We start from the raw sequence: 27729 nt of genomic DNA, 5'->3' as shown, positions 1-27729 counted from the left end.
GTCAGTGATCAGATTCAGCACAGAAAAGGCATGCAATTCCATTTGCCTTTTCACATTGGACTTCCTGTTAAAAATACGCTTAACAGAACACAAATAAGGAACATAGAATTTAAGGCTTGTCTTTAAAAGTTACATTTTACCATTAAGTTAGTATTCTTGATAACTTAAATGACAGCTTTAGATTAACCATTGAATTCCATCATTATTTTGCTTTGCTGGGAAGGAAATGTACAGGCACTGCCTCTCTGCAGTCTATGGAGGGAAGAGGTTCACTGTTGCATGCAACATGAAAAATTGTGATTTTTTTTTTAAAATTCCAAACATCTCAAAATATTTCACTGATATTATCACAGAGCTGCCTGAGGCTGGCGAGCACCAAGGACAATGTCCTGGCAGCCTGGAGCTCATCACCTCAGCAGATGCCTTTTGCTGCTGCCCCTTTGTGTCCTGGGGTTCCAGACATGTGCCCTGACTGCTCCTTTCCAAACTGGTTAGCTGTGATGCAGAATGGGTACATTTTAAGAAGAGGAAATGGATGCCCAGGCACCCTGCAGGGACAGGACAAAGCCACAGCAGAATTACATTTTTGTTGGAAAATGTGTGTGCCTGTAACTTCAACAGGCATTGGCTCTGGCTGTTATTAAGAACAAACTGTCTTTACTGGTGTTTTGGGATTTGTCTATTTTGTTTCCTTGGCACATATTGCATCAGCCACACTTTGCTTATTTTTCACTAGTGTTGTGCAGTAGAGCTGACTACTTGATCCCCTTCTAAATATCACCAGGGGTAGAAAAGCTTTGTCTTGAAATTATTTGCAAAAATTATTTAATGGCAAACATAAGATTAATATGAATCTGTATAAAAAGCTTAACCCTATGCACAGCAGTAATCCCATTGCAATAAGCATGGGCCATACTGAGGCTACTGACAAATGGTGCCAGTTGAATCTTTCCCTATAAAAATATAGACAATACTAGCCTGATGCCACCAAATTCCATAGACACAGGGCACCATGAACCATAAGATCTTGGAAGCTCTGAGGAAGAGGAAGGAATAGCTAAAGCTACAGTCTCTTATTGGGACTGATGCTTAATAATACTGGCACTGAACCATGATAGGTCTGTGATGCTGGGACAGGGTGAGTTTTTATAGAGTTGTGACCTCCCAAATCTCATCCTCCACCCATTTCCCTGAACAAATGTAGGTTTGATATACAGCACCTGATTCTCAGGTTCCTGTAGCTGAGTAGTCAAGTTATTTAGCAACACAGAAGTCTCCTCAGCTTTCCTGAAGGCATCAGTGGAGAAAGGAAGAGCCCCGCTGCAGTTTGGCCCACCGCACTGCCTGAGTCCATGACTGTCTCGGCACAAAGCTCCCCCACAGGCTGCTGTGACACAGGTCTCGTCTCCTGGCACACCACAGACCTGAAATAAGAAAAGAAGATGCTTATGTCAGGTCTCCTCTGAGGGCCTGAAATGTGCTCCTGGGGGAAGGAAAATGTTTGACATCCTATGAACACTGAACATAGGAAGGGATTTTTCAAAAGAGACAGTGGTCTGGTCTCTGCAAAGATGGTGCCACTGCTGGTTAGAGGTCCCCCATATCTGACTTGAAGGATACAATGGCAGCCCATGGCTTGCTGGAGCCATTTGTTGGGCTCCATGTGTTGCACTAAGACCCTTGCTTTGCTCCTCTATGGCAAAAGGATTGAAACTCTTCCTTTGGCCTATGTGTCAATGGCCTGTTCTAAAGCACACCACCTCTCACACAACATAGTACTATGTCTAGCCCTTTGTATAGTTTTACACAGATCTTGAGACTAAAGACCTAGATGGATGGTCTCTTCCAGATCTGTCAGAGCTGGCTGAAGGTGCTATCAGGTACCCATTGCTGCCTCACAAAACACAAATCCCTTCCTGTCCCATGGTGATGGAAAGGATATGTGAACACTCCAGGGCATCCCGTCCAAGGCAAAGTTGCCCTGCTTAGTTTAAGTTACTGATGGATGAGGCTGGGGTTAGTCTTTCTGAATTTACATTGATGTCCTCTTGAGGCTAGAGAGTTCTTCAACAGTTCCTTGTGCTGGGTCTGCCTCAGGAGCAATGGCTTCCACAAGGTTGGTAGTAACTGCAGCTGAGAGATGCAGCTGTTTCCGATGTGACTGCATGTCCTGCCAGGATAGTGTCATTTTTCAGATTTAAAAAAGCATGTAAGCACCCTTTTAAATTAAAACCTTCCAACATCATCACAAAAGAGAGTTTTGTTTGGTCTCCAATCAAAATTTACAACACCTACCTTTTCATTCAAGTTTTGGATATCAGGGCTCTTGATCATCTTGAGTTGTTCCAGCACATTGCTTGCTTTCAAGGCCTGATGGCCCAACATAGTAAGCACATGGTTCCTGGTATACTCTGAGTATCTTACAATAGGGGCTGTCTCACTGGTCTTCTGTTCTGCCAGCAATGATACTTCAAAGTGTTTCTTAATGTTTCTGATGGCCTCTGTAGCAATAGAAATAGGTTGCATTTAATGAATGTGTTTGCTTGAATTCTGGACAAATGGTGAGTGACTGATGGTTAAGTTTGTTGCCACTAGTGTTTGGTTTGGGACAGCAAGGAGGGACAGAAGCTGTCATTTTCTCAGTCAAGCTTTTTACTGCTTAGCCAGTTGCTAAACAGGAATAGTTATTGATACTCATAAAACCTGCTCAAATAGATGCAAATACAGTGGATCCCATGTAATTCTTCAGGGTCCATAGTGTGTGAGAATGAAAGATACAAAGATAAAAAGGTATAAAGGGGATCCCATTAATAACATAAACTGCTACTGCATTAATAACATAATCTGCATTCATCCATTGGTGCTGTTGTTGATTTGATAAAGTTCCTGTCATTTATGATGTTTTGAAGTTTAGGCAGGTGAACTGTTTCTGCCAGTTGTAAAACCTATGAAATGATCAACTCTCTGATTATGAGTAAGAAAAGCATTTGTCCAGCCTATTCAGCATAGCACCCAAAAGTTAAATGGTCTACCAAACTGAGGCCAAAATTTATATTAGAAATAGGGATTTATGAGTTTTCTTTGGCTCTGGAAAATCCAGTTTCAAGGTTGATGCATTAAAAAAAAAAGCATTTCCATTATAAGCTTGTAGGCCAGACAAAAAATGCTTTCCAGCTAGAGTCTTGTTTGCTTAATGTAAGCTTTCCCTTAAACAGACTCAGAAGGGTTGGAGAATATTACATTTTTGCAGATTAATGGCCTAAGGAAAACACTCAGACCTTTTGCAAAACACATAATTTAAAGTTACTGCTGTTGAGGCTTCACAGATCTCCAGAGAACCCAAAGTTGTCCCCAGATCCCTGGGCAGAAATATGTGCAATGAGCCAGAACTGATGTGTGGGCAGTGAAAAAGTGTTAGAAGTCATTGATTAATATCCTTCTTCATGCTGGTAACTGAATCAGTTACTAGTGATGTCGATAACAAGGCACTCGTCGAGTCCTGCATGCTCTGAATCAGACTCTGAAGTCCTTGGCCTTGGTTAGTTGAAGCTGAACAATGTTTAGTTTTACGGAACTAGAGCTATTTATTTTATATTGTGACTCTTGGAAACAAGGTACAGTTTAAAGTTAGCTTCTAATCCAAAATACCCAGCAAGAGGCTGCTGTAACTCCATATCTAAACCAGAAACTGTCTTCTGTGTGACAATTCCATCACAGGAATATTTTACAGTAGATCAGCTCTTCATTAAGTGTCCCAGATGCATTTTCCATGCTTGGATTGTTATGGAGCTGTAGAGCTCTCAAGTTCTTTCACGTTGAACACCGCCTTGCAGCACAGGCTTGATTTACAACCTAGGAAGTTGTACTCAATGCATTACCATACCACCGTGGCTTCAAAGCCAGGGGCCAAGGCTGGGAAGCTGTAATTTCATGAGCTTTCATAAACTGCAAGCATTCTTTTAAGGACACTTGTGTCTTCTTTTTTTCCAGTGATTTTAATTCATCATTAGCTATTGACATTTCCAGGTCAGTCAGCTGAATGTGTGCCTAAAATGAAGACTCTGAGTTCTGGTTCTCTGCAAAGAGAAGTAGGTAGGAGCCCATTCCCCACATGTGTCTAGAGCACAAGTGCCAAATGTGGCCCAGGTGGTGTATGTGGCCATATCCTGCTCTACCCCAGCAGAAAAGATAAAGGAAAGAGCCATGCTAAGGACATACTGCTGATCCTGAAATGAAGATAGATTAGGGAGCCAGGCTTTCTCCTGGATATCAGAGAAGCTGGTTTTCTTGAGGGAAATGTTATTTCTCTGCTGTTAAATGCTTGGTAGCAGGACCAATGAATATTTATGGGCCTCACCAGAAATTCAGCTGAAATCCAAGGTCTTCCCCTCCCCACACTCCCATATGCTTTTTATAGGGCTGTTTATTCATCTCCTGAGGCCAAAAGATGAAGCGGGTTTGGAACATGACCAGAGAGCACCACAGATGCTTCAGCTGTGTATCCACTGACCTCCCTGGGATTTATTGTTTCTTTGCCTTCCTGCCTTTTTCAGAATCTGCACAAGACTCAGTTGAATTGGGAAGTGGAGCCTGGGAGAGCTGTGCTGACTGTGCAAAGAGCTGGCCCTGGGGGCACTGCTAAGTACAACAGAGCAGGGGAGCCCTAAATTTTAATTAATCCCTCTTTTCCCGTCTTCCTTTCCCTCAGATTTGTATTCTGTTGAATTTTCCTTCTTTTAATCTTGTCCAGGCCAATTTTTTTCTTGCCTGAATGAAACACGGAAGAACTGTAAATGGGAGACACACGCCTATAGCTTGTGTCTTGTGTGGTGCACACCTTATCTTCTGGGGGTTCATATCTCAGCAACCATTTCTCTAGAGAGTATGCTACTGATAGTCTCCTGCCATTGTGGATGATCTGGCATCTGTTTGAGATCCCCAACTGATATATCCCCATCTTTCTTCAGAAACAAGTCTGTGACATTGTCATTACTGCTATCAGCAGTTGATGGAGACTGTACTTAGCTCAAGCACAGACTGTGTAATTCTTTCAAAAATGCCAAGGAACCCAGTTCTGACTTCACATTTTTTGATGATGGAGAGTTAGTTCCTTACCATGTAAAGCCATGTATTTTCCCATGGGAACACTAAGAATTTATGCTATGAATCTCTACTTTAATTAAACAAACAATTGCCGTACAACATTCTTTAAGTATTGCTAAGAGCAAGAGGAGTCAGAAGTGGGGAAAAAATCCTTTGCTGTTCCTAGTGTATGATCTGTGAGTCTATACTGTGAAACTCAGTCACTTTTAAATCCTGATATAGACACTGGGATTCATGAGACTTTTGACCAATGTGACCCTAGCATATACATTTTAATGCTAGATGGCATTTTAGATAAAAGGGAGTTTGGAAAGCCAGTAGAAAATGTTAGTATTTCTATTTTTGCACTACCATAAGAAGCTAAAATCTAGGGATCTTTGGAATGTTGTATGGTTTGGTAGTGAGAAAAACATTCTGAAATTTCATGGAAAATGTCCCCCTATATCAATTAATTGCTGGCTGCCTTACCTTTGAGGCTCAAGTAATGAAAACTTTGATGCAGATGTATTTTCTGTTGTAGAAGTTCATACACTAGGTCAGCTTCTTCCCCGATGTCTTCTATGCTCTTATTAAGATCAGAAAACTCATACTGTGTACCATGAAGGGGATACATTTCTGCAACTTTCTGTCTGAAAGAGAAATGGCACTTATGCAGAAGTCAGGCCAGATTGTTCTTAAACTAGAACCGATATGCACAATATTTTAGAGGACAAGAGATAAATTTCTAAATGAGCAGAAACATTTACTTGTAATGGCTTATTTAGAAAACCCTTAGGAGGAACTGGAAAATTCCAGCATTTAAGTATCTGCCTGTGGAGGACAGATAATATGTATAAGGATTATTTTGTTCATAGATCTATTGAAAACAGTGAATTAAAAGTCCAGCATCTGTGTGCTGATAAGTGAAAAGAGACTTGATGTCTAGGGATGGCTGGTGGAGTCTGGGGGAAGACTGCTTTCTCAGCCAAGGGAATTTTTTCAGGAGCAGTCAAGCTCTTACTGAACATAGCGCTGGAAATCCTTGATGCCTGAGATGGCCTCCAGTGAAAGAACAGGATGTTTTAAAATTCTTTCAGTTTCAGAAATGGCATCTTCAAAGGCTTTGAAGCGTGTGTCACAGCTGGGCATTTGTCTCCCTCCATCTTCGAGGTTTGCAGCAAACCTCATTAAACCCTGAACAGTCTGAGCAAGGGCAGTAATTTCAGTGTCCCACTGATCAAAACAAAGATGACACTGGCGGCAAGAGGGGAAGTCTTTCTCAAAGCCACGGCTGCACTGGTTGCAGAACCGGCCCGTGACACCAGCACGGCAGTTACACACGCCAGTGGCTTTGTCACACTTGGGATGGCTGGTTCCCTCCAGGTTACACTCGCATGCTGTAAGAAAGGGACATCAAGTTACAACCAGTCATTCCTTTTCTATGGGATTAACACATGCAAAACGTACAACTGTGCATTTCAAGACATAAAAGCAAACCAGTGTTCTAGTTAGAGCAAAGTGGACTGCCTGGTTAAAGGCTCTTCTTCATTTCTAACTTCCATGGTCCCATCACAACCGTGGAAAGAACGATATAGATAAATAATATAAACACTTTTATCCATTTCATACTCATAAATGTATGAAAGCTTTCTTTTTTATATGTATGTTATGTCTTCCCTATGAATATAAAAGACAAACATTTCTTTTGAGGCAGTTTCTAATCCGGTTGTCCCCTCTCAGTAATACTTACAAATGCAATGTGCTTGGGGATTGCCAAAGTAGTTTTCCTCACATTCATCACAACATCTTCCACTGTAACCTAGCTTACATGGACACTGGCCTGTAAGCTGTAAAGACAGTTAGAATTAAATAGCTTCCTGCCAAGTCATATGGCTGGATATACATTATTTACTGGCTTTCTTTTTCTCCCTGTGACTTATGCCATATAGATGTATGAGGACTGCAGTGACACTGCTTGCATGTGGTCTTTGAACACCATGGTTTATAAAGTATTGGCCCAACTTTCCCATATTGTTCCTCAAGGATGTGAAAACAAAATGGACTTTGAGAAGTGGCTTTACTTTACTAAGATGAAGGATTTTGTGTGTTCCAGCCTACAGATACTCTTTGAGAACTCATCCTCTGACTTAAGAGAGAAGATTATTTTTCTTAGCAAAACAGATGAATTTCATATTCTTGCTGGGGCAAAGTACTCATCTTAACATTTCAACTTTTAACTATATAATATATTAACTGTAACTGAAAACCTCAAGGGTACATTATGCACATTGCCCTAGAGAATTTATTTTGGAATTCAGCTATTAAATTAAACTGCAGGGAATTACAGCTCTGGTAACTGGTATAGCTTGGAAAAGCAGTAGTAGTTCTTTGAGGTTAAGATCTACATTTGCTAGGAAAAATTATAAATCTACTAACTAAACTGGAACAAACAGAAAGCATATTGAAAGGAAAATGTGAAAGTACATCAGCAAGAGCTTGGGATAAGTGCTCTGAAATCAATAGAAAAATTGCTATTGACTCCACAGAACTGCAATTTTACCTCTCTATTCTAAAACTGTTTTATTTATGCCATGTTCTAGCCCTAAAAATTGCACAGGAATTAAAGATGAGAAAAATATTTTAGCAGTCTGATAGATGAGGCACAATTAATTTAATGGCCACAGCTGCTACTTTATTAAAATAAACACTTTAAAAAATACTCATAAGACTCTTGGGTCCAAGCCTGAACTTCCCTCCTGCCTATACATATACTTCCAAGGCAGTATTTTCCTATGAAGTTTTCCTACTAAGTATTTCTAAGATCCACTTGACAAAGAAACATACAGGCAAAGGGAAACTGCTTACAAGCAGAGCCACATTACCAAAAGAGCACATTTGATCTAATAACTCTAAGGGTGGTTGCAGGTTGCACCAGTTGCAAACTTCTAAAGACTACTTGTTTTGAGGGAGCATGACAAAAACCATTTATAAGAAGCACGCCCCCCCCACTGTGCCACACCAAAACACAACCACCCAGGTTTCCAGAAAGCAGAATAATTTTCTCACCTGGTTGCACTGGTTGCTTTGGGAGTTTTTTGGATCACAATCACAGATCTGACATCCTTTTCCACTAGCCAGGTCCCAGTACCCAGAGGCACACTGGTTGCATGTCATGCCCACTACGTTGGGCAGGCAAGGGCAAGCTCCTGTGGCTGGGTCACACAGACAGGCTGCATCCCCCCCTGGGCACATAGAAGGGTGAACACCTGACAGATTGCATGTGCACTCTGCAAAAAGAAGAACAACAATACAGACAGTTGATGGACAATCAGAGCTGTACATAAAGTCTGTGCTGTAAGTTTACTTCTAGTAATCTTGAACATGTTTTTAATCTCATGCAGTTTACCTATCTTTCTATAATAGCTTCTACATTTTTTCAAGCAAACTTACTGGGAGCATTCAGTACTTTTAATACAGGCACAAAAAATGAAGGCATAGTGAGAAATGTTAAATATGTTGGGTAAAGAGGAGCTGATTTACAGTAGGCACTATCCAGCGTGGGAAATGCCAGTAAGACAAGTAAGATAAGAAGCCTTCCTTGTGAGGAGACAGTTGTTGCTCAACCATTTCTAATGGACATCTTCCAAGAATGAACAAGGAATGGGCTTAACTGTGTTTTAGAGACTCTCAGCAAGAGTTTCTTGAAAATATATATCACTGTCTGTCCTGAAGAAATTAGAGCCTCAGTCAGGTACCTTTGTGAACATAGTCCTTGAGAAACATTGGGAAGAAACTTATGCCTTGCTTTTTCATACACTTCTGCCTTTCTGTTAAAAATGAGGAGTTACTGACAGTGTCATGGAGCCTTTTAAATTGCTTTAACAGTCTCACTCTAGTAGTCACTTAATGGAAACAACTGGTAAGGCAGGGAGCTCAGCAAGGGATGATCTGGTTAACTGAGCATTGCTTAGCTGGCATTAGCCAGCAACATGGATAAACAATCATAGAATCATAGAATAGTTAGGGTTGGAAAGGACCTTAAGATCATCTAGTTGCAACCCCCCTGCCACCATCTTTGATTCCTTTAGTTTTGATTCCTTCCTCAATGGGCTGAATGAACATTTATCTTTCTAACAGAGAGCAATGATTTCATTTTACAAGTAAATGTTTCCTAGGAGTGATATTCAGTATGAGATTTAATGAGACCTGGATGACAAAGATGCCATATTAACAGTTATTTGCTTCATTGATTTATATATTTTGTATATATATAAATATATTTAGTATTCTTGTGTTTTGCTCCATTGTTTCGCTTTGGGTTTACTGTCCTTCCAAGGGCTACCCCCTTCCTGTAGCCTAATTTCTTTGCTTTTTTGGGGGGGTAGCAATACACAGTTGCAGTGCTGTTGCTTACTTACTTTGACAGTTTTGATCAAGGGCTGAGCCAAAATATCCTGGTTTGCAGAACTGGCAGTTTGTTCCATGGGTGTTGTGTAAACACTTGGTGCATTCCCCAGTGATCCTGTTACAGGACTCTGGGTCTGTCAAATCAATGTTATTATTGCAGGGACATGGTGCACAGTCAAGACCAGGGCTGCCTGGGTTTTTGTAGAACCCACTAGGACACTCGTCACACCGACTGCCTGTCGGAGAGGAAGGTAAAAATATTTGCTGGCTGATGGGAATTCAAGTGAAACATGTAATTTCCAGTAATACTATTAAAAGATTCAACCTGACTGTTCAAATGCACATTTCCAGTAGAAAATATCCACATGCTTGAGACTGTTGCCCTTTAATCCTATGATTCATTTAAATTACATCTCTTTCAATAAAATCTGATGGAAACGCTCTCTTTGTCCCAAGTTGTTTTTATCAAGGAAGTTCTTTCAGTAGTAGTAAATAGGTACTCCCTCACACAACACCTCTAAACATTTTTTTTCAGCAAAGTCCTTTCAATGGCAGCAGTCAGGCCATATTGCAGGATTTTCCCTGGGGCCTTCACCCTGACATGCAGCGTGGGGAGGTGGAAGGTGCCCTTTCCTGGAGTAACCCAGCATCTGGCAGACCTGCCCTCCTTTCTGTAACACAGTGGAGGATCCCCAGGAGGTCATATGAGCTCTGGGATGCTCTCTCCTTGCTTGCAGGCATTGAAATTACTCCTGCACACCACCCCAATGCTTGCCCTGATTGGGGTGCTACCTCTCTGCATCTCAGAAACCTTTCTGGGCAGGCTGGTGTTGCTAAGACCTCATCCACTGGTTCATTCTCAACCAAGGACTTTGCTCTTTCACCATGCTACACAGGGCCAGACCATGATCTTTGAGGAAGTGAACAGAATGCCACAGAAGTGATGACCAAGAGCCTTGCTGGGAAGGAGCAGGAGGAATAAAATGCAGAACTGAGGATTGTGGTGGTTTGTAACGACAGAAGTCCCTTGGGTAAGAACCAACAAGGATCACTGTGGCCCTTTAGCAATTACTAAAGCAAAGCTGCTCTTGACTTATGATGGAACTTGGCCTAAGTAAAGATGACAGCATTGGTTCAGTTTTTGGCAGTGTTTGCTATTAGGGTTTGCTTCTATCACTGGAGATCTTTCTATAGTGACCATTTGAACAGGGAAGCAGTTATTTTTGGGCAAAATGTCTCTACATGAACAAAGACTTTCTCTGATTAGAAAATCTTTTCAGGTCCTTTTGCTGCTCTGTTCTTTCTGATTTGGGCCTGCAGGGCTTGTTTTTCAGAGGTAGCAAGCAACTGCAGTTCTCCCCCCTCTCTCCATCATGCTAATATAGTGCTCCTGGAAAGGTTTCCACAGAGTGCCATCAGATAAATTAATGGCTTCACTGTATTCATGTAAGTGAATCCCTTTTTCAAACCCTAGTTGCACAATTCCAGCTCTTCTCAGTCAGGACTTCCCCACCTAATTTCAGTAAATCTGAGTGTTAACTTTTCTTATCTATTTTCTTACCATTACTTCACTTGTCATTTCTGAGCAGATGATGGGCAGAGGATGGTAATTTTACTCTCTTACATTAATTTTAATAGAATCAAACCCAGACCTTATTTTGATTTGTACCTGAATATCCCTCAAGACAATTGCAGACTAGTTGTGCAGACTGGAAATCCTGGTAACAGGAATGTGCAAAATACCGATTACTTGTAGGTTCCTCTGGGCACATGCATGGGCGGCAGGGTTCTCTGTTCAGAGGGTTTCCATAATAGCCATCCATGCACCTGTCAAAGCAGTCAACACAAAGCAGCAGAAATTGCTAAATGCTCCATTCAGTCTCTGGAAGTGAATTAATTTATATGTATGTATAGTTAATTTAACATTCCAGGTCATTGTAATGCTATCCCATTAATCGGTACAGGTATAGCAAGCTTCAAAGGTGTTCTAAAATGGAAAATCAGAGCTGCATTCCCAAAATATGCAGAAAAAAACCAACAAAATACACCACATCTTCTTTTCAAGGAATTTTTCTGAAGACTTTTACCTGCTCTGGAACCATTTTAATCTAAATGATAATATATATATATACATATGAAATATCACACATGCTTTGCACAGCTAAAAGCTGCCATGTAAAAGATTCTTGTCACCATATATATTCATTTATTTACACACACACACACGAAGAGTGGCTGCCATGACATTAGAAAGTCCTTGCATGGGCAAAAAAGCCATGATTAATTCAGACCATTCAGAGAATATTGCATATTTTAGATACAGCATATGTACTGAAACTAGCCATGCTCTGCCTGACATGTTTTGCAAAGCCAGAGTGATAGCTGTTTCGAGGTGGTGGTGGCTGTGCTGTCACCCAGACAGGAAAGGGTGATTCTGAGGGCTCCCTGGGGGCTCAGCCACCCCTGCTACCCTGCCTGCCACCACTGCCTCTAAGTCATGGATCCCCATGGCCCCACAGCTGTGACAACGCAGCAGCTTCTGAAGCACCCTCAGTCTTTTATCTGCTTTACTATGGTAAATGGGAAGACAACTCTCTTTATGCATATGAGCCAGGCAAAAAGTCTTGGCTATTCTATTATCCTCATCCTGGGGTCTGGAGCTCCTGCAGAGGCACAGGGCAACGAGTATTTCAGTCTCCCACTTTCAGTCTATTTGCCACCTACAAGCACAATAGCCAAAGGCTGTATTGTCCAAAACTCTGCAAGAAAAGCTCAGTAGGTTTCCTGGGGAAATCATCTTAAAAGTAAATTACAAGGTACAATCCAGCCAAACTAAACTAAATAGCTAATGAATTTAACTCTGATGTCTGTGTATAGATGCTGCTGTCAGTGTATAGAATTAAAAAGGGGAACACAGTTTTGAATGGAGCTGGAATATATGGGAAAAGTTATTTGCTGGTCATATGGAACTAATACAAACCAGCAAAATGCTATGTTTATTTAAGCTCCTCAGAGATAATTGCAGGTGTTAAAATGAGTATTCAGCAAGAGGTTAGCCCCTTGGCAATTTAAAAGCTGGCAGAGGTCAGTGTATGTCACATGCAGTGACATGGTGCCATGGCACCCATGTCTCAAATGCCTTCATGTAGGGAACTTGTTGCAGTGCTGCATGCCCACTCTCTGCCTGCAGTCCCCCCACAGGCACTACATGCACACACATTCCCACAAGCATTTGCTAAGACGATAGGTACCTGCCATTCAGCAGCTAGGCCTAGTTTAATCCTAGGTTTAGGTATGTGTTTCCAGTTAAGGTCACCAATGAATTCATGGGCGTGCAGATGGGCCCCAGGTACACATATGTTTCAGAGAGCACTAGTATTTGAGTGAGCTCGGCAGCCCTGCCCATCAACTTACCTTTCACAGTGGCCTCCAGCTGTAAACCCCCGGCAGTTCAGGCACACACCGGTCACTGGGTCACAAAGCTCTGCAAAGCCATTACACACACAAGGACGACAGTAGGGAAACCCAAAATACCCAGCCAGGCATCGGCTGCAGCGCTGGCCATCCACCTCCCGGCGGCAGGAGCACTGCCCTGTCATCTGGTCACACAGTGTGCTCAGCGAGCCTTGCGGATGGCACTCACATGCTGGAAAACACCAACAGCAAAGCTGTGTCCTGAACATATTCCCACCAGCCCCACTCATTGCAGACACTGCTGAATGGCAGTGCGAGTAGTGGGGATTGAAAAGTCAGTATTTGTGGAAATATTTTTTATATTGCTTTATACATAATCATGGATTCAAAGCTCTAAAAACTTGGGGGATGCATGAGGAGCCAGGTCTTGGTGCTGGTTTCAGTGATGGCTGTCAAGTACTCACCGTAGCAGCCGTGGAAGCCGAAGCCATAGCTGCCTGCAGAGCAGATGTCACAGCAACGTCCCACAACGTTGGCTTTGCACTGACACTGGCCCCCCAGTTTACTGCAGCTGGCATTCAGTGACCCTTGGGGATTGCACTTACAGGCTGCCAAGTGGAAAGAAAATCAAAACAGGTTTGCTTATATAAAGGAGAATGACTGCAGTCATAAACTTGCAGGTTTTACACTGAAAAGTAGTAAGGAAAGAGCTTGTTTGTTCTCAATAGGGGTTCATTAACCACTGATGGCCATGCACTGGATTATTTGATGGCAATGGTATATTGGTGTTGGAGCTGCTACATTCAGGGCACTGCCTTCAGCACATATTTGGGATAGGACAGAAGAGGGCATTCTAAATGTAGATCCAAAATGGGGATATCCTGAAGTCTAGAAGGGTTTGACATAAATCAGTGTCTGGCTGCAGCACTGGACATAACCTGCAAGCAGAGCTTAGACAGCCTGCGTATGTTTAGTTTGTTGCTTTCTGGACACCTTGGACTAACTTGTTGAGTGTAGCTGGTCTGCTAATTCACAGAGGTTGTTTGTCTGGGATGCTCAGATGCTAGTGCTAGAAACCAAATTGCCGTGTTTCACTGGGAGAATCCCATCACTATGGGAATCAGGCTGATGAGGAGTCAGCATCAGCACAACTCAAACTTACATGAGGGAGATTTGTGGCTGCATAGCCATGACCACATCACATAACGTGTGAATGAGGCATTGGTCCTTCTAAAAATAGCCCAAACCAAGCAGATGTTATTTGGTCCATGGAGACAAGGCTCCCTTAAAGGAGCTGGCCACTGAAGTTGCCCAGAAAGGCTCTTCCTATTACTGGAGGTGCAGAGGAGCTCCATTTCTCTGGGTCCAACACCAGAGATGTCTCCTGAGCCACCAATCCCATCTGCCCTTTCTGCAGTGGGTCCAGAAAAATGCCTGGGGCTTCAAACCCCACCTGCCACTACTCTCTTGATGGGAGAAAACTAAGGTTTTCTTGGTGAATCTCTTCCAACGTGTCAGTCAGCTTGTGTGCCATCATGCCTGGGGTCTGGAGTGCATTCAGTTGGCCTGCACCATTCAAGGACAGGGCTTAAAAACTCCTTTATCATTTTATAGCAGCTGGAAAAGTAAGAAAGTTACTGCTTTGGTCATCTGGTAAAGCTGCATCTGATTGAAATGCTCTTCAGAAAACATGCAACCACTGCTATGTTCCTTGTCATGCTGCTCCATGAAGCTTATCAGGTGTGATGGACTCTGAAAGCCATGACAACAAAAAGTGCTTGCAGTACACTCAGGGTTCAGTGGGATGTGTCTTGTACATCCATACATCCCACACTTACCTACAACACCAGGGGCTGAGAGCTTCCCAGTCAACATATCCTACAAACTCAAGGGAAAACCAATAACTGTCCAAAAGAGCTGCCTGTGCAGGTTGCTCCTTACCCACGGCGCCGTTGTGGATGCGGGCTGACATGCTCACTATGAGCCGTGCACACGCTTCAGGCAGGACATGAGGTCCAACTTCTGATGCAATTTCAATACAGTGATACTTCTGGTACTCATCTAAATCCTTTTCACTGCATAAATTCTCCATGGAGCTGATTCTGGGAATAAGTCCAAGCTTTGGCATTAAGGGGGAAAAGAAAATATTTTTGCTTAGATATACTGAATTTCCCACATTCTCTTACTGTGCTCCGCATTGCAAGGACACAGGCCTGGAGCACCGTGTTTCCAAATCTGCCATTGTGCTCCTCAGTCATCTGAATTCACATATATTCTGAAGGTCTAGACATTCCCTGAGTTCTTAAAATAAAAGAGACTGTGTATAAAAAAGTCAGATTATAATAAGACCTCAGATATATGTTCAGAACTGGTTTTGCTTCCAAGAGGTGCCATGCTGATGACTCCAAAAGGAGTATCTGGCCCAAATTTTCACTCATACTACTGATATAGAGAAAATTCAGCTGAAGGTTCTGTGTCCAAGTATGGCCAGGCCTTGTCAGGTCCACTTCTACAGAAATAATTAGAGGAGTAGACTTAAAAATATTTTTTTCAAGAAGAACTCAAAACTAACACCCAGTTCCTGACTTGGTGGAAACTTGGGAACTGGCTGGACCTGATTCCCAGGAAAGTACAGAACTAATTTTAATTTTCCAATGTAATCTTTAAATATATCCATGATTTAACTAGATTCAGATAAATTACTGAATGTTTTTAAAAAGCCAAGTGATGAAAAACTGCCTGAATTTATATCCCTAACCACAGCATCTTGTCAGCATATGTTGAGTGTGCTCAAATGAGCAACAGATAGAGAAACATACTCTGACCATTAACACATGCAACAAGTATGACTTGATGAGCTATTTTGGTATTGCTCCATGAAAATCAAAACAGATGCAATTCTGTCTTGCCATACAAAACCACGCAAACACAGTGCCAGTGGAGGTAAGCAGCAGCACACTTCCCTGATTTCTATTAAAACACATTATAGAATTATAGAACCATAGAATGGTTTGGGTTGGAAGGGACCTTAAGATCATCCAGCTCCAAACACCTGCCACAGGCAGAGACACCTTGCACTAGACTGGGTTGCTCAAAACCCTGTCCACGCTGGCCTTGAACACTGCCAGGGAGGGGGCAGCTATAAGTGTTTTTAAAATAATTTGAGTAACTGTAAAAAAAAATCCCACTGGTATAAATATAGCCTCAAGGGAATTGTGACAGAACTACTCACTGAGTCAATCAAGATGAACGTTTTGGCCTTTGGGTCAGAGGCAGAGGACTGAGAAAAATACACATCCACAAAATATTCTGTTCCTGGCTCCAGGCAGACTGGAGTTTGCAGAAGTGCAACCCTGTTTAGCAGAAATAAAGCACAGTTATAGCCAGGAGTTGGGACAAAGCAAGTTTACAGGGTGCTGTGAGCAATCCCTTCCCTCTGTGCCAGCATCTTAAGGCCTGCACCTTAAGGCCTGCACCCCCAAGCAATCCCTGCTGATGTGGGGAGCACGCCCAGCCTCACTGCTTGCAGGCTTTAGGAAAGCTTCATGACTTCTGCCTGGACGATTCACCAGGAGCAATTAAAACCTGCTGAGATTAAATTGAGAATGGCAGGGTTTACTGCTTCAAGCAAAGGGGTTTGCAACTCACTGTTCATATTTGTACTTTTCTGTCCCTGTTTGATCAAGACTTTGGTCACATCCTCTTGGCTTGTCTCTATTCTTTACATAGGTACAAGATGAAAAGCTGGTTTTGAAAACAGGCCAGGACAGTGACTTTAAGTCAATATTTTCTCTCTATACTTGAAATAGCTGCAGTAGAATCTTTGTCAAAGCAACCACTAACCCCAGTAGGATGTCAGGCCACCTTCCTGGCTTGGACAAACCTTTGCCAGGCTGAGAACTGGAGCATTACTCTTCCTTAGAGCTTACGTGGTATTGTTGTGTGATAGCAACAGGAAAGGCCACACATGTGTTTCTAATATTCCCAGTTTCCCACACATTTATTATTCAGTGTAATAAATACTGTGCTTCAGTAAATGATTTCTACATAGAAAATCTACAGGCAAAAGGACAGGAATAGTCAAACCTCTTTGTGGCTGGGAGAGGCAATGCATGAGGTTCCTGTGAAAGGCCCTTGTTTTTGCAGCGTTGACTTGACAAAGTACCAGTGGGCTGGATGGCAACACTTGCTAGCCAGTCTTCCAAGGACTATAAACAAAGGACAAACATTATGGTCATTTTTCACATCTGAAAAACTTTCTCTTTGCCAGGGTTAATGAAAGCCATCTGAATGATTGCACACTACAGTGACAAAACAGATTCTCTTTGTTCTTTACAGGACTAAAAAAAAGTTATTTGTGGAAAATGCATTGTATTTGCAATAGCTATTGAAGAGCAGGGACGGAAATGGGACCTCAGCTGGTCCAAATGGAAACAGCTCTGTTAAAGTCATTGGAGTTGTTTCCTTTCTCAGTGCAGTGTTGTCCCGGAGATATCCTTCATTATTTGCCTCCTCTCACATCTAATAAGTAATAACAAACATAAAAGACATTGTAATAAGTCTTTAAAAGTCAAACATTCTTAGATGGAAAAAGCTCAGCAGCAGCCAGCCCACTGCAAAATTGCTCTCATGTTTCAAGACCCTGGGAGTTTTGTTTGACTTGGAATGACAGTAAGAGAACAGAATACAATACACAGAAGGAGGATCTTGAGTGGTGGGACTGTCCCATGGAGCTGAAAGCAAGGCATGTACGAACACTGCTACTAGTAAAACACTTGCCTGTGTTTTTAAAGACATGAGTGCTGTCTTGGGTTTAACCAGATTTGAGTTAACAGGTTTCCCTAGACATGTCTTCATCACTGAGAAACTTTTCCCAGGCAAAAATGTAACATTTTGGTTATTTTTCTATGATTTTCACACAACTCAGAGCCCATCTGGAGCCATTGTGAAGCTGGATGTCTGCAAAAGCTCTGGAGTAATTTCTACTCAAATCATTCCTGCCTGTGCACATTTTCCTGTCCAGAAACTTCCAGCTAGAAATACAGGTGCCCATCTACAGGAAGATGCATTTTGCATGTGTCTGATTTGTAAACAGAAGTCTGGTCCAAGCAAAGGTACTAAAGAGGAACTCCAGAAGCTGAGATCTGATGCTCAGAAAACACTTGTAGTGCTGATTTTTCAGATTTCACTGGAAAGGGTTAAAGAGGCTCAATGGAGGCCATGTTACTTGGTTGGTAAGGACAAAAAGACAAACTGTTTTAATTTTAAATATAGAGAGTGGCACAAGTTGCTGCATCCTATTACTGACAAAATGGACCATGCATCTAGCACATCATAGGACACACAAAACATCACGAGTACCTCAGGCTCGTAACGGATTGCGATATCAAAATCCATAGCAAAGGGAATGTTGTTGATGGCAAATCTCAGCCCAGCTCCACTGGGAACGCGGGCAAAGCCAGGTCCTGTCCACGTAACAGACCGATTAGCGCTGGGCTGCCTGAAAACCACCAGCACAGCCAAGTCCTGTCCAAACTGCATCACACCCTGCAAAGACATACTAGCATTTTCAACAACTCACAGAGTCAAATGACAAAAAAACAAACTCAGAAAAAAAAAGAAACTATTTTGGCCATATTATTTACTTATTTTGGACATCAGTCAGCCTCATTTTCCAAACAAGCTCGAGATCAACAGTCTAAGAACACTCCCAAATGCTTAGGGTAACAAAGAAAAGCTTCCTATAGCTTTGCAACAACAGGAATGAAAGGGACTGGAATAGTCCATCCATCTCTGTATATATGGCATCTCCAAGCATTCACATTGCAAACCTTAAACAGATGAAGCTTGATTTCATACATGGCTGAACTTTTCATTATAAGCTGAAAAAAATAAATGTCAATACTTAGAGTGACAAAGTTGACAGCATTTAAATGCAGTAGATACCATGTCAATGTCTTGGTAAACTTGTTAGTAAATGGAAAACATTGGAAATGTCTTGCAATCAAAACAAGCAAACAAAAATTGCCTTTCATTAGTGCTCTTCTGAACAATTATTAGACCTCAGTCTAAAATGGCACTGGACATGGCAGAGGAAACCTGTCTGTATGAATTACAAATTGTCTGGCACAACGGTGTCGGGACTGTAAAATCCAGGACTGTGAATCCCATGTGCTTAGAGATTTCCTTGCCCTCTGTTGCAATAAAATTCTAGTATTTGGGGTACCCTTAAGCAACTACTCAAGAACCAATTTACCTGTTCCAGTCCAGATTTTCTTATGCTTCGTATCTTGCTCCTGTTTAACACAATCTTTCCATTTTCAATCATGAACTCATAGCCTTGCTTCCGGAAGTAGATGTCACACCTTGGAAGAGTGCTTGGTTTAACCTATGAAGTAATGAGAGATGGGCAGCATGGTCTCAACAGTTCTGAAGGGTAGGTAGACAGCTACATGAAAATCCACATTCTTAAACAAAGCTCTATTCTTTGCTGGGTGAAATTCTGCTAGAAACCCTTTTCCCTCACTCCCTTAAAATTAACTTGCACTTCCTTTCACAAGCTGTCCCAGACATCTGCTTTCCATTTCATTTTTGGACAGTAGGCTGATTACTGATTGCGATTATAGCTAAATATTTGCGGATGTGACCTGCAAATAAACATATCTTTTATTATTCCTTCTCTATAACTTCTGGACAACACATTGAAAAGGAAATGTTAGTAAAAACATAGGCATCAGAAGGGATGCATTCCAGACTTGTACTCTGCATAGGGAACAACTACCTCCATGTTGAGGGCCAAAAAAATAAATAAAAATTATTTTTTCTAAAAACATTCCAGATGGATGCCAAATTCTCGAGGAAATTGGGCTGCAATCAGTGCATTATATAAGGCAGCAGGAAGGAGTCCAATGGAACAGAGAGGAATTTGATTCTTCCTCTGTTGGAGATTCCCAGAAATATCACAGCTCGTGATAGCTGTTGGCAACTCACTTTCCTGTAATTTAGATAACTAACTTATTTTCTCTAATTTATGCTAGACCAGCCAGCACTTGAAAAGCAGCAAGGACAGCTTTGTAGGTCACGCCTGTTACCTGTGACTGTCCTTTGGTAAGAGTCACAGTTACAGAATAGTCATGCCCATGAAGAACAAGGATGAACTGAGGATGGTCAAAGGACCTTCCTGCTAAAACACTGCTTTGTATGCTCCATGAACAAGGGCTCCAATCCTCAGCCTCGGCTCCTGTACCACCATCGCATACATCCCCTCTCAGTACATGCCTAAAAAGCCAACTACGTACCAAGGGTGCTGAGCCAGAAAGGGGCTTTGCGTGCTCAGCTTCATAAATATAATAATCCAAGGGTAAAAAGAAGTAGCCCGGTGCTGGCTCATTACACTGGCGGCTCACGATGTTGGGAAGACACTTGCACTGACCATCCTTTGGTGAGCACCTGGGGTGAGAGTTGGTAAAGAGAGGACATCAGAGTGCAGCATGGCTGGGGCCTAACAGCATGACAGCAGCTCAGCTCCACCCTTGCTTCAGCTTTGCTTTGTTTCTTCCATGGTTGGATTGCCTGCCCTGTTAAACTTCTTCCTGCCACTCAGCCCCTCCATTTCCGATGCTGGATTTAGTCAGTGATACTTTCGTATTGCTTGGGAGACATGACATGCTTTGTCTTTCTCTGTCCATTCCACAACTGAAGCACAGATCCCTTTGTTTCCTGAGCATCCGTTACTATCTATCCCTGTATCCATTTCTAGTATCTGTTTCTGTATCTATCACTATCCTTAATCATCTATCACCTGCAATTTTGGAGGTAGGACATGAGATCAGAAGGCCCTTTGTTTTGATGTGATATGGTAGTTTTCATATACTTACACTCTTATTTAACACACCAGATGATTACTAGCTCTGATTTGCCTGGTCACAAGGAGCTGCTCTACAGCACTGGACTATGTGCTGCTGTGCCTAAAGACCCTGCCCAACAGACTTCTGGAGGAGCCTAACTGAAACCAAGCTTGCTTCTAAAATTATATATTTTGAATAGGAGCCTATATGTAAAAAAATAAGATATTTCTAGCCTTCGAAGTAGATGTAGGAAGCTAAGTTAAAAATGTCACCTCTAACTTCTAATTTCTATTAATATTAGGGTCTCTAGTTCTCTCAAGTCACGCAGTTTATATTTGTTATTAAACAAACCCTGGCTTAAGCCGATTCGAAGTTGACTTCAAAGGAAGAAGATAAACCCCTTTATCACAAGTAAATTTCCAAGATGCTAACCCGATTTTATACTGTTTATATATGATAAAATTATGTCCACAGTCTATTTTCCCATTTGTACTGAGACTGTATTAATCTAACCAGAAAATTTAGCCCAAGAGTTTGTAAAAATCAAAACAAAGAAAGAACTTGAAGAACATTAACTTACAAATTATTCTGGGATCCACCAATGTCACAGTCACATGGAGAACAGCCATGCAAACTGCTGCCAAGACCCCAGTATCCTACCTGGGATAAAAAGAAAGACTTTTTACAGCAAATATTTAACTATGTGAAGTACAGCAGAACTTGTTCCCCTGAATGAACTTTTTTCTTGAGCACTACTCTCCTGCTGTCTGTGTTTAGCCATGAGAGATTGTTTCTCTTCCCAGATTGTATTGGGTGCTCAGCCACTGCAAGAAAAGCCAGATATTTACCCATTTGTGCAAGCAAGCTGCTCTCTAAACAGCAAAGATGGCCTGAGGACATGATTCTGCATTTCCTTTCCTTCCTGGAAGTGCTCCTCCTAGGGCAATTTGATTGCACAAATGTTTCCGAGAGTTCAAAAGAACCAGATGTGTTCTTTTGCAAAATGAGAACATGAAGATGCAAAATTCTTTTGAATTTTGACTAACTTTTTACTTTGCTGGCAATGAAAAAGTGGGAGATGGCAGAGGAGACTTCTAAACCCGCATACAGAGCTAATAACAAAAGCTGAGTACGTACTAGGCATTTTTCACAGCGCCGTCCAGTAGTGAATCGCTGACAGAGGCATGCTCCCGTGGCAGGATCACAGATGGAGAAAGGCAAACTGCCGGAAGGATTACAGTTGCAGGCTACAGGGAGGGAAATACACGATTACTTCTGTTGGCCCCAGTCACGGCAGCAGGGCTGGCTTTTGCTTTTAGATGTGGCATCAACATGACAGACAGTCTCCATCCTCCAGACAGATATTCTACAGATGGACCTGCCCTGTCACCCCACAGCTCTCAGATTGCTCTTGGGGAATGGTCTGTTTCCTCAGTGGATACACTCTCTGGAGGGAGCAGGGGCACTGGCAGAAGTCCAGTCTGGTTTGCCATGTGCTGTGTGCTGATCCACACTACATAGTCCTTGCACGTCGCTTAGTGCCGAGTACCATGCTGTAGACTTAACATGCTCACAAACCTACAGTGTGCCTGGGTAGGGGTGGGATATGTTTGTCAGTGAACCTCTCTCAGAGGAACAGCTGGCTGAAAGCTCTCATGGCAAGACAGCAGCTCCTGTTACCTACACACTCCACTGTGCAGTACACAGTCCAACTATCCTAACAGCCTAACCGCGGCTTTTCATTCAGCCTTATGCTGATTTTGATGGTAACATAATTTTCACGTGTTTAGAATCTCCCTTTTCAACTAAATTGCATATTTAACAATCCTTCTATCGACAAAAGTCTGATCTGTTATAGTATACTATGTTTTCTGCAAGTGATTTTGTATCTTTTCAGTCTTAGATGCTGAACAAGGAACTTTACACCAACAATAAATTATAGGAGGTACCTGGGTATTTGTGTGCATCCAACTACCTCCATCTCTTAAAAATGTTTTGGAAAAAAGAATAAAAGGTGGTTTACATACGCTGGCAACCCAGAGGGTCACTGCTGCTCAGCCCGTAGTAGTTGGCCCTGCACTGGTCACAGTGGACACCCTCCACATTCTCCTTGCAAGGGCACTGCCCTGCGACCGTTCCTAGAGCAGCGTTGGTGTGGCTCTCACACATGCCGTTGTGCAATGTACCTTCTGGGTTGCAGTTGCAGGCTGCAGGCATGGCCAAGGAGACATAAAAAAGCACATTAAGATATAAGCACAAAAATTCAATGACAGAGCTGCTGGTAGACACAAATTCAGGGTTCTTGTAGAGATGTTCATCTGTGCTTGCTGTTGGATGCTTTACAATTAATGCACAGTAGCTGTTAAGAAATATTATGTTTCCAAGATCTGCTTTTTCTCTGGAGAAGAGTTACAGTCTTTCCTTTGGTAGAAATATACCCTTTGTTTGGGTAGAAATAGGCATCATGCATCCACTCCCTACCCTCTTCAGAATACTCAGGGAGGAGTGGGCCCCATACTTTTGGGGATGCTCTCATGAAAGCTGTAGGGTTGCAGCAGTACCACACCTCCAGTTGGCTATGGCTGAATTATTTACTGGAAGCAATGGATTCAGCATGGAACACTGCCTTCCTGATGCATCCCATTTTTCCCTAAGGCACTACCCATTTCTCACAGCAGAGCTGACCACACCACTCCCCTGGGTAATCAGCCCTTGGCTCCTTGAAGACTTGATGCCAATTAGTTACTACAATGAAATTATACTCAGAGGATTTTTCCCATCCTATGTTAATACTGAAGTTAACTCATCTTCCAGAAGAAGGGCTTTCATGCCTGAAAGACTCTTTTTCTTGCATATGGCAGGTTATCTAACAACAGTTATTACTCCTCCCATCATTTCACACCTCTTCTGTAATCTCTGACTACCACAGAAGCAACAGCACTACTGCTATTCATATTTATATTAATGTTGTTCAATAAATATAGTAGCCCTGCTGGGTTTCTAAGCTCAGCTTAGCAATGAGTTGGAACATGCAGCTCTTTTTACAATGCAGGTTCAAGGAAACTGTCATGCAGTTACTTTATAAGGCAATTTGGATGTTACAGGTTTGGTAACACTTTTACAACCATATGAACATTTAAGCTTGGGGATGTCATAGGGTTCAGAGCACAGAGAACCAGAACCACCTTGGTTTAAGTCATTCTTACAGAAGGTAATAAAGGGAAGCTTACGAAGGCATGCCTGAGGGTCTGAGATGGCTTTGAGTGGATCCTGGTAAAAGAAAGGTTTGCACTGGTCACAGTGTTGCCCTGTAGTGTTGTCCTGGCAGTCCTCACAAACACCACCGCTGACTCCACCACTGGCCTGGTATATGGCGAGGTCAAAGTGGCATCTGCCAGAGTGGCCGTTGCAGTTACACCCTGAAACCAAAACAAACAGTGGAGTATTTTGTACCATGACTCCCATTACTGTGGTCTTGCCATTATTGCTGCCCACCTTTAACACAGGGTTACTTGTTACTTCCATGATCTCAGTGCCCAGCAAGATCATAGCTTCCCAGGCCTAGTGCTTTACAGCTGAGGGGAAACACTGGATACTTGAAACACAGCTGGGCCCTATACTTGCAAATACCATGCAGGTGAGTGGGCTGGATATGTAGGAGAAAACACTGCTCCACTGAAGAAAGATCTAGCTGAATATTTGTTACAGACCCTAATATCCTTGTATATCCAACATTAGCCATTATTGTGAAAATAAATAATTCAGCCTTGTCTAAATTTTTCTTTTATTCACAAGAAAGACCCTATGCAAACCAATGGATGACCTGTTTTTGTATTAGTTGCTTTTTTTCTCTTTATTGTTTGTTAGGTTTCTTCCCTCTTATCTAAACAAAAGACCATGAAGCTCTCCTTGTAGGACAACACAGCACTAATGGATATAGAAATCCATCTGTTTTTAGGTGAGGCATGGAAAAGTCTCCCTCCCAGCAATCCAGCCATCCCATTACACACTGGGCTGGGACTGTGCTGCACCCTGAGCTATAAAAAAGGAAAAGAATATGTTTGAGTTACGTTTGCAAGCATTATCCTGTGTCCCTTCAGCTGGCCTCCAAGGAGCATCATTGTAGAAATCTTTACATCTCTCACAAGACAAACCTTCAGTGTTATGGTGGCAGAGACATCTCCCATGGACCTGCAATATGGTGAGAACAGAGAGGAGGTGAGAGGACAGAAGAGAGGAGAAGATATCTGCTTGAGGTATATCAGAAGGATCAGGAAAATTCAAAGCTCTTTGGCTCCCTCAGCTGACATAATTCTCAGTTACGTGAGTAAAAGGTCTGAAGAATACCTGCAAACTTTAACCAATTTTTTTCCAAAGGCATTGAGCAACATTTTTGAAAAACAAACGAACTTCTAAACATTGCAAAGGAGAGGAGACCTTTTAAATTCTCTCTCTTCCCCTACATTTCTCTAAATTGAGATACATATTTTCCAGGAGTTAAAAAAAAAATCCCTCTTGTTCTCAGAGGGAAAGAATTCACAATCATGTTCCTCTATTTTTTAATAATCCATTTTTCATGGGTTAGCTTTGCATTATCAACCATTCTTTATGCCTATGGCTCCTCTCCTGCTGCAAAGCCCCTGAGCCCAGCTGGAGTGTGGAATGCACCCAAGGACTGGCCATTCAGGTCTGCACACACCACAGGCTGCATTACATTTGCACCATTACAGCTGTGGTATTTTTCTGCTATTATCAACAAGTCTTGTCCCAGTTGCTTTTGAAACACCAGCTACTGTCAACAAAGAGCTAGCTTCTCTTCTCTTCTGAAACCTGAGCAGTCCAGCCCAGGGTTTTAAAGGAAGAAGATGCATTGAAACATTTTACAACTTAGAGTTGCAAATGGTCAATACAAAGATTGTCAGAGCTTTTCCCTCCTCTCCCGCCCTCCACCTCCTTTTTTCCCCAGGATATGAGGTATGGACTGCCCTTGTTGGAGACAGAGTTAATGACACACCATCCCAGGCTGATAGAAGACATCTCCCCGCAGATTCTGCACGGGATCACACTGGCTGGCATGGCCATTGCAAAAGCAACTGCCCCGCACAACCATCTCATAGACAGCATAGTAGTACTTCTCGAGGGGTTCACTGTGCCTTCTTCCAGGCAGAGCATCCCCAAGGGTGTGGAGTTTAGTAAAATTGATCCTTAGGTTTGTCAATGTAATGAGCTCTGGAATGAAAAAAGAAAAATCAAGAGGCCAAGTTCACTTGAAAATGAACAGTATTAAATATTCAGCTTGGATCAGTCATCCAAGAATACCCTCATACTGAAGAAATAGTAAAAATTATCTGATCTTGGCTGAGAGCAGTAACCTGGACAGTGCCAAGCCATGGACCTAGCCGTGGCACACAGCTGCGTAAGCACAAGCACCCTCCTTGGTGTGGCTCTGGCTGGAGCCAGCCTATTTTCCCAGCCTTTTTGGGTTCATGTACACCTTAGGGACTGTTCCGAAAAAGCAGTGTGGGTTGGGCCACCTGATCCCAGAAAGACAGACAGTTTAGCTACATGGATGAGGTCTGCAGAGCTATGCTGTTTGATCTCAGGGCTAAAGAACAAGACTGGCCCATTCTACTTAATTAACATAGATATCTCCTAAGATCTTTAGCTACTTTTTTCAATATCATTAACTTGCACCAACTGAGCTGTTGACCCTTTCAGTGTACAAAAAAGCAACACCAGCAAAGTATTGCTGGAGAAAAGCTGTACTGTCCCTACCTTGGATATAAGGCGTATATGGATCTTCTATTTCAAAGCTGGGGTCCAGAGCTTTTAAAACAACCTGCAAAACAAATTAATGCAGCTCTATAGATCACTGAAGCTATTCTTTTCAGATATAAAGTCTGTCAGCTGAGACCATTAGGTACTGATGAGCACCTAGAAGAAAAGAACAAGGCTGTGGCCCTGATTCAGCAAGTGCTCTCATCCTTTTAACCTGGCCTTGGCTAAGTGAGGCAAAGAGACCTTTTGGTGGATTGATGTGTCAAGAGAAAGTAAAAACAATGCCCTACAGTGATGTAGAGATGGAATGAGCACCCGTCAAATGTATCAAAGCCTTTAGTGGCAGAGGCAGATGGGGACTCAAGGTCTCTTGCAACGGGCACTTCAGTGTGAATTTGGAAACCAGGAAAAAGCGCTAGAAGGTTTTGTGCAAGTTGTTTTATGAAGTCATTTGAGTGTGAAACTGAGGGTAAAATACAGTGCTAATAAAATAAACACTTAATTCAGTAAAGTCAATAATACCTCATGTCTCAGAATGTGTGTAAGTGGATTTGAGGGATACTGATGAGAGACATTCAGCTCCAGAAACCCAGACACATATGATCTGAACTTATACAAACACAGACACTTGGCAATACCTCGCCTTCAGTGGAGGGCTCAATGTCTGAGTATCTTGAATCACAAATGACATCTCCCACATTTTTTGCTGGACCAGGAGAGATGTTGGGGAAAGAAGCTGCACAGTCCTGTGCAAAGTATCTGAACGCTTTCCAGGTGTGACCAAAGTCAGTGGAGCGCTCAACCAGCATCGCTGCAGGGCGAAATGTCTGCAAGAAACAGTATTTCAAGAACCCTTTAACCAGGCACTGATAAAACATCTCAGGGGTTTTTCTGACATTCCTGTTTGTGTAATGCCAACAGCTTCCAACTAAAATTCTGTTTGGGAGATTGTAGACTCACTGCAGTGCAACTGTGCTGGTTACATGCCTCTCTGAAAAAGCCAGATTTTCCATGTGAACCACACTCTAGCAAAAGGAAAGGGCAATCTTCCACATAGATAGAAGATCACTGTCTAAGTGAGGAATTTTACTATAACAGTGTAAGGAGTTTATAAAAAAAAATTTGTAACCATCTGGACCATAATGGGTACGCATGAGAAGGCTGAACAGATTTGAAAGAACAGCAACAGTTCAGAGATGAC

General features: G+C 42.3%; 1 protein-coding gene across 1 annotated transcript in view; it reads right to left on the bottom strand.

The window, feature by feature from the left end:
• LAMB4 (laminin subunit beta 4) overlaps positions 1 to 27729 on the bottom strand; it is a 42906-nt gene that overhangs the window by 6299 nt on the left and 8878 nt on the right. The window contains exons 5-28 of the mRNA XM_031048318.2: positions 27167 to 27355; positions 26526 to 26589; positions 25765 to 25979; positions 24821 to 24941; positions 23981 to 24169; positions 22778 to 22957; positions 21888 to 21997; positions 21331 to 21410; positions 20202 to 20352; positions 19160 to 19291; positions 18265 to 18450; positions 16990 to 17111; positions 16136 to 16256; positions 14845 to 15022; positions 13368 to 13511; positions 12904 to 13135; positions 11159 to 11316; positions 9501 to 9725; positions 8149 to 8369; positions 6833 to 6929; positions 6104 to 6479; positions 5572 to 5732; positions 2296 to 2501; positions 1214 to 1424 (exon numbers count right to left, since the gene is read on the bottom strand). Coding sequence (XP_030904178.2) covers positions 1214 to 1424; positions 2296 to 2501; positions 5572 to 5732; positions 6104 to 6479; positions 6833 to 6929; positions 8149 to 8369; positions 9501 to 9725; positions 11159 to 11316; positions 12904 to 13135; positions 13368 to 13511; positions 14845 to 15022; positions 16136 to 16256; positions 16990 to 17111; positions 18265 to 18450; positions 19160 to 19291; positions 20202 to 20352; positions 21331 to 21410; positions 21888 to 21997; positions 22778 to 22957; positions 23981 to 24169; positions 24821 to 24941; positions 25765 to 25979; positions 26526 to 26589; positions 27167 to 27355 — 4069 coding nt within the window. The remainder of the gene's footprint in view (positions 1 to 1213; positions 1425 to 2295; positions 2502 to 5571; positions 5733 to 6103; positions 6480 to 6832; positions 6930 to 8148; positions 8370 to 9500; positions 9726 to 11158; positions 11317 to 12903; positions 13136 to 13367; positions 13512 to 14844; positions 15023 to 16135; positions 16257 to 16989; positions 17112 to 18264; positions 18451 to 19159; positions 19292 to 20201; positions 20353 to 21330; positions 21411 to 21887; positions 21998 to 22777; positions 22958 to 23980; positions 24170 to 24820; positions 24942 to 25764; positions 25980 to 26525; positions 26590 to 27166; positions 27356 to 27729) is intronic.

The sequence above is a fragment of the Melopsittacus undulatus genome, chromosome 5 (assembly GCF_012275295.1).
Source record: "Melopsittacus undulatus isolate bMelUnd1 chromosome 5, bMelUnd1.mat.Z, whole genome shotgun sequence".
Lineage (NCBI taxonomy): Eukaryota > Metazoa > Chordata > Aves > Psittaciformes > Psittaculidae > Melopsittacus > Melopsittacus undulatus.
The sequence above is the reverse complement of the archived record's forward strand: the minus strand, read 5'-3'. Positions and strand labels throughout refer to the sequence as shown.